Source organism: Schistocerca nitens, chromosome 11, assembly GCF_023898315.1.
Source record: "Schistocerca nitens isolate TAMUIC-IGC-003100 chromosome 11, iqSchNite1.1, whole genome shotgun sequence".
NCBI classification, from domain to species: Eukaryota; Metazoa; Arthropoda; class Insecta; order Orthoptera; family Acrididae; genus Schistocerca; species Schistocerca nitens.
Genome location: NC_064624.1, coordinates 136237447 through 136251385, shown reverse-complemented (window position 1 = coordinate 136251385; position 13939 = coordinate 136237447). Strand labels below are relative to the sequence as shown.

General features: G+C 40.9%; 1 protein-coding gene across 1 annotated transcript in view; it reads left to right on the top strand.

Moving 5' to 3' along the window:
- Positions 1-13939, top strand: part of LOC126213467 (skin secretory protein xP2-like) — a 276687-nt gene that overhangs the window by 76050 nt on the left and 186698 nt on the right. The window contains exon 4 of the mRNA XM_049941246.1: positions 6175-6210. Within this exon, the coding sequence (XP_049797203.1) occupies positions 6175-6210 (36 nt within the window). The remainder of the gene's footprint in view (positions 1-6174; positions 6211-13939) is intronic.

The window sequence follows — 13939 nt, the reverse complement described above, 5'->3', positions numbered from 1 at the left end:
ACACTGCAGCAGTATTCTACCATGGGTCGCACAAGTGATTTGTAAGCAATCTCCTTTGTAGACTGCACTTCCACAGTATTCAACCAATATACTGAAGTTTACCACCTGCCTTATCCACGACTGAACTTGTGTGGGTTTCCGTTTCATAGCCCTACACCCATGTATTGGACGATTCCAGCAGTGATTAGAGTCATAGGATACTACGTTTTTTCGTTTTGTGAAGTGCACGATTTTACATTTCTAAACATTTAGAGCAAGTTTCCGGCCTCTGCACCATGTTGAAATCTTATCGAGATATGACTGAATATTTATACAGCTCCTCTTAGATACTGCTTCATTATAGATAACTGCATCATCTGCAAAAAGTCTGATTTTACTATTAATATTGACTGTAAGGTCATTAATATACAAAATGAACAGCAAGGGTCCCAAAACACTTCCCAGGAACACAGGTGAAGTTACTTGTACATCTGCCGATTACTCTCCATCCAGGAAAACATGATGTATCCTCCATACCAAAAAGTCGCCAATCCAAATTTCACTTGATACCATATGATCGTGCTTCTGACAATAAGCTAGATGCGGTACTGAGTCAGATGCTTTTCGGAAATCAAGAAACACTGCATCTACCTGATTGCCTTCAACATCTACATCAACATACAAACTCCGCAATCCACCATACGGTGCGTGGCGGAGGGTACCTCGTACCACAACTAGCATCTTCTCTCCCTGTTCCACTCCCAAACAGAACGGGGGAAAAATGACTGCCTGTATGCCTCTGTACGAGCCCTAGTCTCTCTTATCATCTTTGTGGTCTTTTCGTGAAATATAAGTTGGCGGCAGCAAAATTGTACTGCAGTCAGTCTCAAATGCTGGTTCTCTAAATTTCCTCAGTAGCGATTCACGAAAAGAACGCCTCCTTTCCTCTAGAGACTCTCACTCGAGTTCCTGAAGCATTCCCGTAACACTCGCGTAATGATCAAACCTACCAGTAACAAATCTAGCAGCCCACCTCTGAATTGCTTCTAAAGTCCTCCCTCAATGCGACCTGATAGGGATCCCAAACGCTCGAGCAGTACTCAAGAATAGGTCGTATTAGTGTTTTATAAGCGGTCTCCTTTACAGACGAACCGCATCTTCCCAAAATTCTACCAATGAACCGAAGACGACTATCCGCCTTCCCCACAACTGCCATTACATGCTTGTCCCACTTCATATCGCTCTGCAATGTTACGCCCAAATATTTAATCGACGTGACTGTGTCAAGCGCTACACTACTAATGGAGTATTCAAACATTACGGGATTCTTTTTCCTATTCATCTGCATTAATTTACATTTATCTATATTTAGAGGTAGATGCCATTCTTTACACCAATCACAAATCCTGTCCAAGTCATCTTGTATCCTCCTACAGTCACTCAACGACGACACCTTCCCGTACATCACAGCATCATCAGCAAACAGCCGCACATTGCTATCCACCCTATCCAAAAGATCATTTTTGTAGATAGAAAACAACAGCGGACCTACCACACTTCCCTGGGGCACTCCAGATGATACCCTCACCTCCGATGAACACTCACCATCGAGGACAACGTACTGGATTCTATTACTTAAGAAGCTTTGATCCAAAGCCTGCAGTATGTCATGTGAGAAAAGTGCGAGTTGGGTATCACAGCTCTATGTTTTCAGAATTCGTGCTGGGTGGCACTGAGGTCATTCTGTTCAAGATAGCTCACTATGTGTTCGGAGTACGTTTAAGATTCTACAACACATCTAGGGCAGTACAATGAATCTACAAAGGAGATTGCTTACAAAATACTCATGCTATTCATTCTAGAATTTTGCTCAAGTGCATGCAGTAAGACTAAGAGATGCGTAACGTATATAAAGAAGGCGGCACGAATGGTGACTTGTTTGATTGACACATGGGAGTGTGTCATAGAAATGTTGAAAAATCCGAAATGCTCGCGAGAAAGGCTGCCAACAGAATTTCAGGAACCAGTATTAAGTGAGGAATACAGAAATATGCTAGAATGTAGTACCTATCACTCCAGTAGGGATCGCGAAGACAAGATTCGATTGGGTAAAGTGCGCAAGCACAGTTGCATTTAAGCAGTAATTCCTCACGCGCTTCATATGTAAATCGAAACGGGAAGAATCCCCAATAACGCTACAATCAGAAGTAGCCTCTACCACGCACTTTGTTACGGTCCCCATGGTGTAGATGTAGATTCGGATGCACGTTTATATATATGCCCAGATGTAGATTGCAATTTATTCCTGAACTGCGCTCCACTTCGTAATAGCTTTACATTTTCACTTATGAATGAAAAGCACAATACTGTGTATAGTCTAGAGAATTAATCTTAAGAAAGTAATTCTGTGCAATTTAAAAACTATTGTGTTTTCATTTATATTTTGTGTTGTTCTACAAAGAAGTGACGGAAGAATCTGTTAACATTTTCAGTAAAGACGCCAACTGTAAATTAAACAAAATGGAGATAACGATATCCTCGTTTAATTACGAGCTATACATCGATGTCTTAAGCGGCTTTTACTTGCAACTTTAACATTAAAGAGGATTTCGTGAAATTTTATCAGTTACAATGATTGTTCATTCTGTCGGTTCTTGGTAGAATATTTTATACATTATTAATGAAAAATATACTACAATATTTATTATTTTAATGTTGATAATGTCTGTGGTGGTAGATTTCCTACGAATCTTGAAAGTATGAATTTGATCACTAATATCTTTAGTTGGAACTAAATAATTTATGGTGATACCTCCAAACTCTGTTTTCAATTTTATATTGTTGTTCTTAGAATTTACCTACTTGAGGTATGTTTGAAGTTGTCTAACAGTTGTAATACCTGCCTATTCTTAGCACCCAATATAGAGCCTTTCATTCAATGATATGTCGCCTAATACACATCCACCTCAAGACCTCAATAAATGGGGCACGATCCCATATTTAGGAAGTTTAAATCCAGAATTTCTGAAACATCATTTTATGTGCAGAACACTATTGGGCATTTTTGCTCAATGGTAAAGACAGAACTTCAACTTGGGAAAAAAGTGAAATATACAAATTCACTTTTATTTGTGGCAAATTGTATATATGTCAGTCTGGTAGAGTAATCTGCACCCGAGTCAAGGAAGGCCATAGAAACTCGGCTGTTAGAAAAGAAGACTCTATTTTTGCAGGTCATCTGTTTAAGAAAGGCCATAGTTACATGGTGAAACATGAAGTCTTACATCACGTCCGTGAAGGAAGGAAGATGAACTATCTCGAAATAATGGAAATTAATAAGCATATGTCCATTTGCCGAACTTTAGTACTGACAAAGTTACCTCACTTCTAACTGCACGTGCCACTCGTAATGCAAGCCGGAGCGTGTTGTAAATTATAGCTCCTACACACATGCCCCGTCTTTTCTTATATTTCAGTTACTAAATTTCAGCTGTCCTGTTGAAAAATTTACTTTTTGTGCTTACAGCTGGTTCACTTACCTGATTAATCTCACTTGTTTGTCTTATCCGTTTGTGATACTGAATCTGTTCAAGACAACACTATTTTGTTCAGCCACTCACTTGGAACATGTCACCAAAGTTTATTGTTCAATTTGTGTTCTTCTCAGAACTGTTTATGTAATTTATTGTATAGTTCACTAGCTAATGTGTCACATATTTTATTTAAGTTCAACGCCTTTACCCGCACTTTCACTAAATAACTGAGAATCTCTGTAGATACACTACTTTAAAATATCTAGTCCTACAAAAGTTTCATAATCACATATATTTATAACAAGTTTGTTTGTGTGGCCATCCTCCGCAGCAAGCATATATAAATACTTGTTTTGTAAATAAAGTGGTAGTGCGACCTCCAGACCAGATGTGAGAAAACGCAGATCAGCAAATAGTAAGTAATTACTTTTTTACATAAAAAACCGCGACGTGAATAGTTTAATAATCTAAAACTAACAAAAGTGTATCGTTATAAATCCCATTGATGCCTTAGAACAAGAAAAAGGCGAAACGCGTCTGGGATAAATAAATTAAATGTCAGCAGGAAAAGGCAGCTTTATTTACAAAACAAGTATATACGAGGGCCGTTCAGAAAGTAACCTCCGGTGGATTTAAAAAAATACACCAAGTTAAATAAAAATATTTTAATATATACATCTTACAACTACATCTTTGCACTATTTTTCTACATAGTCTCCATAGCGATTGAGGCACTTATCGTATCTCTTCACAAGCTTTGAAATTCCTTCTGCATAAAAATCACCCGCTTGTGCCTGGAGCCAGCCTGTGACCGCATCTTTGAGCTCTTCGTCGTCATCAAACTGCTGTGACCCGAGCCATTTCTTCAAATGCATGAAGAGGTGATAATCACTTGGCGCCCGGTCTGGGCTGTAAGGTGGACGGTTGATAACGTCCCACTTGAAAGACTCAAGAAGGGCCGTTGTTCTGCGAGCAGAGTGAGGACGGGCGTTATCGTGCAAAGAAAACGATACCGGAAGTCAGCATACCACGGCATTTGTTCTGTATAGCCCGTCGTAACTTTTTTATTGTTTCACAGTACACGTCTTGATTAATGGTCGTACCACGTTCCATGAATTCAACCAACAACACCCCTTTGGCATCCCAAAACACCGTTGCCATCAGTTTTCTGGCAGAAAAATCTTGCGAGGCTTTTCTCGGTTTGGTAGGCGAATTTGAATGTGCCCACATCTTTGATTGTTCTTTTGTCTCAGGGTTCACGTACTTAATCCAGGTTTCGTCACCGGTCACGATTCTGTTTAACAATGGTTCTCCTTCATCCTCATAACGTGACAGAAAGTCTAATGCAGAGGCCATTCTTTGAGTTTTGTGGTGGTCGGTAAGAATTTTGGGCACCCATCGTGCACAGAACTTACGGTAACCCAATCTTGCTGTCACTATCTCGTACAAGAGAGTCTTAGAAATCTGTGGAAAACCAGTAGACAACTCCGACATTGAGAAACGTCGATTTTCACGAACTTTTGCATCAACTGTCTGAACGAGTTCGTCAGTCACCAGTGATGGTCTACCACTCCTCTCTTCATCATGAACGTTTTCTCGTCCACTTTTAAATAAACGTACCCATTCACAGACAACTCCTTCACTCATAACTCTCGGTCCGTACACGGCACAAAGCTCACGATGAATAGCTGCTGCAGAATATCCTTTGGCTGTAAAAAACCTTATGACAGCACGCACTTCACATTTGGCGGGGTTTTCTATTGCAGCACACATTTCAAACTGCTACAAAAACTAAACTAGCGTAGGTACGACGTTCACTCGACCACGGCTTGATGCCGACTGACCTGTTGAGTGCGTGAACGCACAGATGGCGTCGCTACTCCCCCCACAACCCGCACTGTGACCAATCGGAGGTTACTTTCTGAACCGCCCTCGTATATATATAATCTTGTGATGGCAGAACAGCCGAAAACCGGTTTGTAAAATAAAATAATAAATATTGTACAATATTTCATCAGTGTCCTGTGTGCTTTTATTCATATCAGTTAGTTAGAGAAACCAAGTGCCCATATGTATTTTCGTAAAGATTCCCTAGCAATTTTTCTCGAGATTTAGCTATAGTCTGAGAAAAGTATGTGCATATTCATATTTCTTTCCTCCCAGCACCTTAAAATACTGATATTGCCAACGTTTAGGGGATGTTGAACAGTGTCATGACACCTGTTTCTGATGTGTCGTACAGGTAGGTTTTAAGTCGTGTGGGCCGGCCGCGATGGCCGAGCGGTTCTAGGCGCTTCAGTAGGGAACCGCGCGACTGCTACGGTCGCAGGTTTGAATCCTGACTCGGGCATGGATGTATGTGATGTCCTTAGGTTTAAGTAGTTCTACGTTCTAGGGGACTGATGACCTCAGATTTTAAGTCCCATAGTGCTCAGAGCCATTTGAACCATTTTTAAGTCGTGTGGTACCGAATTGTAGAGCAGGCACACCAGTATATTTTCTTACATTGTACGACGACTGAAGCTTATTCCCTTTTATGTGCAACGAAAATAATTTGTAATTTTCTCTTAACATAGTGTTTGGTATTTTGTATGAATTCCTATTATTTTTTTCATTACTGGTTGTTCACTTCTAAAAATTAGTTTTCTTCTGTTTCTTTCAGGATGCTAAAAAGCCCACACGGCAAGCAGCGAAAAAGGTATGTGCCTTTTTGCAAACTTTCGCACAGTAAGCTTATTCCTACTCCAGCAGATAAAACTCATCACGTCGATATTAACAAAAAAATTTAAAAAAATTAGGTCATTTCTCGAATATCACAAGAAATTGTGATGGATCCGTTAGTGCTTACTTTAGATACAAATAGCTAGCTGTTGTCTTTAGGGAGGTTCATTCCGTGTACTCAGTTGGACAGGCGCGCGAACAATATACACAGATGCTGGCGTATCTGTTTCAAACCCGTAAACATGTCGAGTTTTGTGGCTACGAACTACGATTTGCGGACAGCATTGGTTTTCTGTTATCATTTGAAGAAAGCTGTTGCAGAATCGCATCGAATGCTTGTCGAAGCTTTCGGCGAACATGCGCTTGTTTCGTGTGGTTCAAAAAAATCAAAAGTGGCGATTTTGACGTGACAAACGACGAGCGCGGGAAACAACCGAAAAAGTTCCGAGACGACGAATTGCAGGCCTTATTGTATGAAGATGATACTCAAACTCAACAGAACTCGCGGAACAACTGAGCCCGACGCAGAAAGCCGGTTCTCTTCGGTTGAAAGCTACGGGAAAGGTACAGAAAGTGCGAAAATGGTTTCCGCATGAACTGAACGAAAGACAGCAAGCAATTCGAAAAGACCACTTGCGAAATACTGCTCCTCAGATACAAAAGTTAGTCGTTTCTCCATCGAATAGTGACAGGTGATGAAAAATGGATCTATTTTGAGAATCCTAAACGTCGTAAATCATGGATGAATCCAGGCAAACCATCGAGATCCGCTGCAAGAACAAATGATTTTGGAAAGAAGACAATGCTCTGTGTGGTCTGAGGTTTTCCCGGCGTACAGAAATCTGGAAAATTTCTCGGGTATTCAGCCAGGTATCGTCGTCCAAAAGGCGCAAAAAGCGCTACCTGGCTGAATACCCGAGAAATTTTCAACAATGCTCTGTGTTTGGTGGGATCAAAAGGGTGTCATCTATTATGAGCTACTAAAACCAGGTGAAACCGTTAACACTGATCACTACCAGCAACAAATGATCAGTTTAAATCGAGCATTACGTGAAAAACGACCGAAATATGGAAAAAGGCAACACAAAGTCATATTACTCCACGATAACGCCCCACCACACACACCAAAACGGGTCAGGGAAACGATCGAGGCGTTCAGTTGGGAAATACGAGGTGCATTCAAGTTCTAAGGCCTCCGATTTTGTTTCTAATTAACTACTCTCCCGAAATCGATGAAACTGGCGCTACTTCTCGACGTAACCGCCCTGCAGACGTACACATTTTTCACAACGCTGACGCCACGATTCCACGGCAGCGGCGAAGGCTTCTTTAGGAGTCCGTTTTGACCACTGGAAAATCGCTGAGGCAATAGCAGCACGGCTGGTGAATGTGCGGCCACGGAGAATGTCTTTCATTGTTCGAAAAAGCCAAAAGTCACTAGGAGCCAGGTCAGGTGAGTAGGGAGCACGAGGAATCACTTCAAAGATTTTACCACGAAGAAACTGTTGCGTAATGTTAGCTCGATGTGCGGGTGTGTTGCCTCGGTGAAACAGCAAACGCGCAGCCATTCCCGGACGTTTTTGTTGCAGTGCAGGAAGGAATTTGTTCTTCAAAACATTTTCGTAGGATGCACCTGTTACCGTAGTGCCCTTTGGAACGCAATGGGTAAGGATTACGCCCTCGATGTCCCAGAACATGGACACCATCATTTTCTCAGCACTGGCGGTTACCGGAAATTTTTTTGGTGGCGGTGAATCTGTGTGCTTCCATTGAGCTGACTGGCGCTTTGTTTCTGGATTGAAAAATGGCATCCACGTCTCATCCATTGTCACAACCGACGAAAAGAAAGTTCTATTCGTGCTGTCGTTGCGTGTCAACATTGCTCGGCAACATGCCACACGGGCAGCCGTGTGGTCGTCCGTCAGCATTCGTGGCACCCACCTGGATGACACTTCGCATTTTCAGGTCGTCGTGCAGGATTGTGTGCACAGAACCCACAGAAATGCCAACTCTGGAGACGATCTGTTCGACAGTCATTCGGCGATCCCCCAAAACAATTCTCTCCACTTTCTCGATCGTGTCGTCAGACCGGCTTGTGCGAGCCCGAGGTTGTTTCGGTTTGTTGTCACACGATGTTCTGCCTTTGTTAAACTGTCGCACACACGGACGCACTTTCGACACATCCATAACTCCATCACCACATGTCTCCTTCAACTGTCGATGAATTTCAATTGGTTTCACACCACGCAAATTCAGAAAACGAATGATTGCACGATGTTCACGTAAGGAAAACGTCGCCATTTTAAGTATTTAAAACAGTTCTCATTTTCGCCGCTGGCGGTAAAATTCCATCTGCCGTACGGTGCCGCCATCTCTGGGACGTATTGACAATGAACGCGGCCTCATTTTAAAACAATGCGCATGTTTCTATCTCTTTCCAGTCCGGAGAAAAAAATCGGAGGCCTTAGAACTTGAATGCACCTCATACTAGGGCATGTGGTTTATTCTCCAGACTTGGCTCCATCCGATTGTCGTCTATTTGCATCACTGGGGCACGTTCTTGTTGAACAACGCCTCAATTCGTATTAAAATGTACGAAAATGGCACGCTGACTGGTTCGCTTCAGAAGAAGTTTTTTTGTGTTTTTTCTCTGCGTGGCATTCATAGCCTGCTGGAGAGGTGGGACAAATGTATAAATAGCAATGCAGATTATTTTGAATAAAATATTGTTTACCAGTTTCAAACAACAGATATGTAATTATTGCAACCAAATTTCGGTTTCATACTTCTACATGTGGTAGTTTAGATTCGTCTATTTGTTGTTTCCATTTCTGTGAGATGTCTATGTGGTGTTCTCCCTGCTGTCACTATTCATCACATTTACATGCGACGGTAATGTATTCTTACCACATGACTCACATTCTAAAAAATGGATCAAATGGCTCTGAGCACTATGGGACTTAACATCTGAGGTCATCAGTCCCCTAGAACTTAGAACTACTTAAAATTAACCAACCTAAGGACATCACACATATCCATGCCCGAGGCAGGATTCGAACCTGCGACCGTAGCAGTCGCGTGGTTCCGTACTGAAGCGCCTAGAACCACTCGGCACTGCAGTTGGCGACTCATATTCTATAATCAGTGTATAGTATGACAACTGCCAAGACTATAGAAAGAGAACAAGCATTTCAATGAACGGACGGACACTTCATAAAGTTGTGAAAAATAAATAAATGGCATTAGGAGGGTTAGGAGCCCGGCTCTGCCGCTTCGTAGTCCGAGAGGGTCATCGATTAACCTCAACATCCTATCTGATGCGGGTCCCGTGCTGCACAGCAATCTCTCTGATCCTGCTATAGCTTTCCACGGCAAACTTTCCTTTCTACGAAAGAATGTATTACCTCATCAAAGTTCGTCAAACTTTTGCTACATAAAAAATCATATTGTCGTCGCCTGATACCGAAACAGCTGTTAATACGAACAGTACCGAAGACTGGTGTGGTTTCTCGAGCTGATTACGTCTACTTTGCCACTGTCTGTTAGATAAAACGAAATAGGCCTTTCTAATGCTGCAGCAACTGTAACACACGCCAAATAAGCGAGAATGTTTTGGCACAAATAGTCATTTTTATCTACCTGATTTACGTAAATAACGCGACAGAATATAATTCACGAAGTATCAATATCAGATCTCTAATAGGTCTACTACTTGTGCACTAGGAAATAATTTCACATTCACTCATATGCTCCAGTTTCTCAAGCTTGAGATCGAAAAGAAGTGGTAATACGAAATTGTTATATAAAATTGGAATTGTCATATTCTTCCATATAATTTGTGTGATGTCCTCGTTTCTTCTCCTTCCTCGTTCTACCAATCTTGTCACCACTAGTTTTGTAAGTATTCCTGCCATTGTCAAAACTTATTCTCCGGTTATTTATTTATTTATTTATTTACACGTCAAGTTCCGGAGGGCCAAATTGAGGAGCAAATCTCCAAGGTCAGTACATGAAATTACAACATAAAAGTAATAATAGCTAAAAATGAAATGTTTGTGAACCCGCAAAAAGTCAATCCATAAGTTTAAGTAAACGCAATCAACAACACAACAAGAATCAGCTTAATTTTAAAAAAAACTCCTCAACAGAATAGAAAGAGTGACCCATGAGGAAACTCTTCAGTTTCGATTTGAAACCGCGTGGATTACTGCTAAGATTTTTGAATTCCAGTGGCAGCTTATTGAGAATGGATGCAGCAGTATACTGCACACCTTTTTGCACAAGAGTTAAGGAAGTCCGATCCAAATGGAGGTTTGATTTCTGCCGAGTATTAACCGAGTGAAAGCTGCTTATTCTTGAGAATAAACTAATATTGGTAACAAGAAACGACAATAAGGAATATACATATTTAGAGGCCAATGTCAAAATACCCAGACTCGTGAACAGAGGTCGACTAGAGGTTCGTGAACTCACACCACTTATTATCTGAACCGCCCATTTCTGAGCCAAAAATATCCTTCTAGAAGGGAAGAGTTACCCCAAAATATAATACCATACGACATAAGTGAATGAAAATAAGCAAAGTAGACTAATTTACGTGTCGAAGTATCACTCACTTTTGATACCGTTCCAATAGTAAAAATGGCAGTATTAGGTATTTGAACAAGATCCTGAACGTGGGCTTTCCACGACAGCTTACTATCTATCTGAACACCTAGAAATTTGAACTGCTCAGTTTCACTAACCATATGCCCGTTCTGTGAGATTAAAACGTCAGGTTTTGTTGAATTGTGTGTCAGAAACTGTATAAACTGAGTCTTACTGTGATTCAACGTTAGTTTATTTTCAACAAGCCATGAACTGAGGTCATGTACTGCACAATTTGAAACAGAGTCAATGTTGCACACAACATCCTTTACTACCAAGCTAGTGTCATCAGCAAACAGAAATATTTTACAGTTACCCGTAATACTAGAGGGCATATCATTTATATAAATAAGGAACACCAGCGGTCCCAACACTGATCCCTGGGGCACCCCCCACTTGACAGTACCCCACTCAGATCACACACCACAGCCGTTATCAACATTGTGAATAATGACCTTTTGCTGCATGTTGCTAAAGTAAGAGGTGAACCAATTGTGAGCTACTCTCCTTATTCCGTAATGGTCCAACTTCTGGAGCAATATTTTGTGATCAGCACAGTCAAATGCCTTAGTTAAATAAAAAAATACGCCAAGCGTTCGAAACTTTTTGTTTAGCCCATCCAGTACCTCACAGAAAAAAGAGAATATAGCATTTTCAGTTGATAAACGACTTCTAAAGCCGAACTGTACATTTGATAGCAAATCGTGTGATATAAAATGATCAATTAACCTTAGGTACACAGCCTTTTCGATAACGTTTGCAAACACTGATGGCATAGAAATAGGTCTAAAATTATCTACATTAACTCTTTCTCCATTTTTATAAAGCGGGTTTACTACTGAGTACTTTAATCGCTCAGGTTCAAATGGTTCAAATGGCTCTGAGCACTATGGGACTCAACTGCTGTGGTCATAAGTCCCCTAGAACTTAGAACTACTTAAACTTAACTAACCTAAGGACAGCACACAACACCCAGCCATCACGAGGCAGAGAAAATCCCTGACCCCGCCGGGAATCGAACCCGGGAACCCGGGCTAATCGCTCAGGAAACTGACCATTCCTAAAAGAAAAATTACAAATATGGCTAAATTCAGGGCTAATATGTGCAGCACAGTACTTTAATATTCTGCTAGACACTACATCATAACCATGAGAGTCCTTAGTCTTCAGTCATTTAATTATTGACTCAATCACCCTCTTGTCTGTATCACAGAGGAGTATTTCAGACATCAATCTCGGAAAGGCATTTGCTAAGAAATTTATATGATTTCCTGTAGAAACTAAATTTTTATTTAATTCACCAGCAATGCTCAGAAAATGATTGTTAAATACTGTACATATATAAGATTTATCAGTAACAGAAATATTATTACTGCGAACTGACTTTATATCATCGACTTTGTTCTGCTGACCAGACACTTCCTTCACAACTGACCATATGGCTTTAATTTTATCCTGTGAATTAGCTATTCTATTTGCATACCACATACTCTTTGCCTTGCTAATAACATTTTTAAGCACCTTACAATACTGTTTGTAATGGTCTACTGTAGCTTGATTGTGACTACTTCTAACATTTTGATATAATTCCCGCTTTGTTCTACATGATATCCTTATCCCACTAGTCAGCCACCCGGGCCGCCCATTACTGCTAGTACCCTGTTTAGAACGTTCTAATGGAAAGAAACTCTCAAAGAGCATGAGAAATGTGTTATGGAAAGCATTGTATTTGTTATCTATGTTATCGGCACTATAAACATCTTGCCACTCTTGTTCCTTGACAAGTTTTAAAAAACTCTCTATTGCTGTTGGATTAACTTTCCTACATAGTTTGTAATTAAATATGATATTGGTTTGAGTACAAAAGCGTTTTAGTGTTAACATTTGTGCATGATGGTATGAAAGGCCATTCACCCTTTTACCAACAGAATGCCCATCTAGTAATGAAGAATGAATAAAAATATTGTCTATGACTGTGCTACTGTTCCCCTGCACCCTAGTTGGAAAAAACACAGTTTGCATCAGATCATATGAATTTAGGAGGTCTACCAACAACCCTTTTCTAGCACAATCATATACAAAATTAATATTGAAGTCACCACATATAACTACTTTCTGATACTTCCCGCAAAGTGAATCAAGAACCCTGATGCAAAAATGCTCTTAAGTCTGAGTTAGGGGACCTATAAACAACAACAATCAGAAGTTTAGTTTCACTAAATTCAACTAAAGCTGCACAACTTTCAAATATCTGTTCAGTGCAGTGTCGTGATACGTCTGTGGACTCAAATGAAATACTGTTTTTTACGTACAGAGCCACTCCCCCACCCCGCAAGGAACTTCACTAACCCTACCAGAATCACCAGTTCAAGTACCCTGCGTTTATTCTCCAGTTACTCGTTATTACGTGCTCGTACAACGCATTTACCGCGCTATTCCGAGAATAGAACTCACGCGGCCGCTAACCGGGGACTGTACAACTGGTCCTTAGTAGTGTGGCGACCTGGCGAGAATTTTCCGTCAAAACTTTATTTTGTTGGATACACCGAGAAGCTAATACGACGTTCACTCCAAAAGAAATGCATACTATTTTTGTAAAAATATAGTTTTCATTCTGTATGTGTGAAAATTTTAGTGTTTAGATACATCCTTCCCGCTTGTTTACAAACTTAGTTCGACCTGTTCCCGTGAGTGGCGCCGTCACAGCATGTCTTCAAGATGGCTACTACACTTGACGTTCGTCAGAAGCAACGTGCTGTCATAGAATTCCTGTGCTGTGAAAACGAGACAGTGGGAAACATCCACAAGAGGTTGAAAAAGGTGTATGGAGATGCTGCTGTCGATCGCAGTACAGTTAGTCGTGGGTAAGCAGGTTACGTGATGAAAGCGGGCACAGCAATATTGAGGATTGTCCTCGCAGCAGCAGGCCTCGTACTGCACACACTCCAGACAATGTGCAGAGAGTTAACGAATTGGTGACTGCTGACAGACGCATCACAGTGAACGGATTGCCACGCTACGTTGCGATAGGGGAAGGAAGTGTTTGCAGAATACTGAAA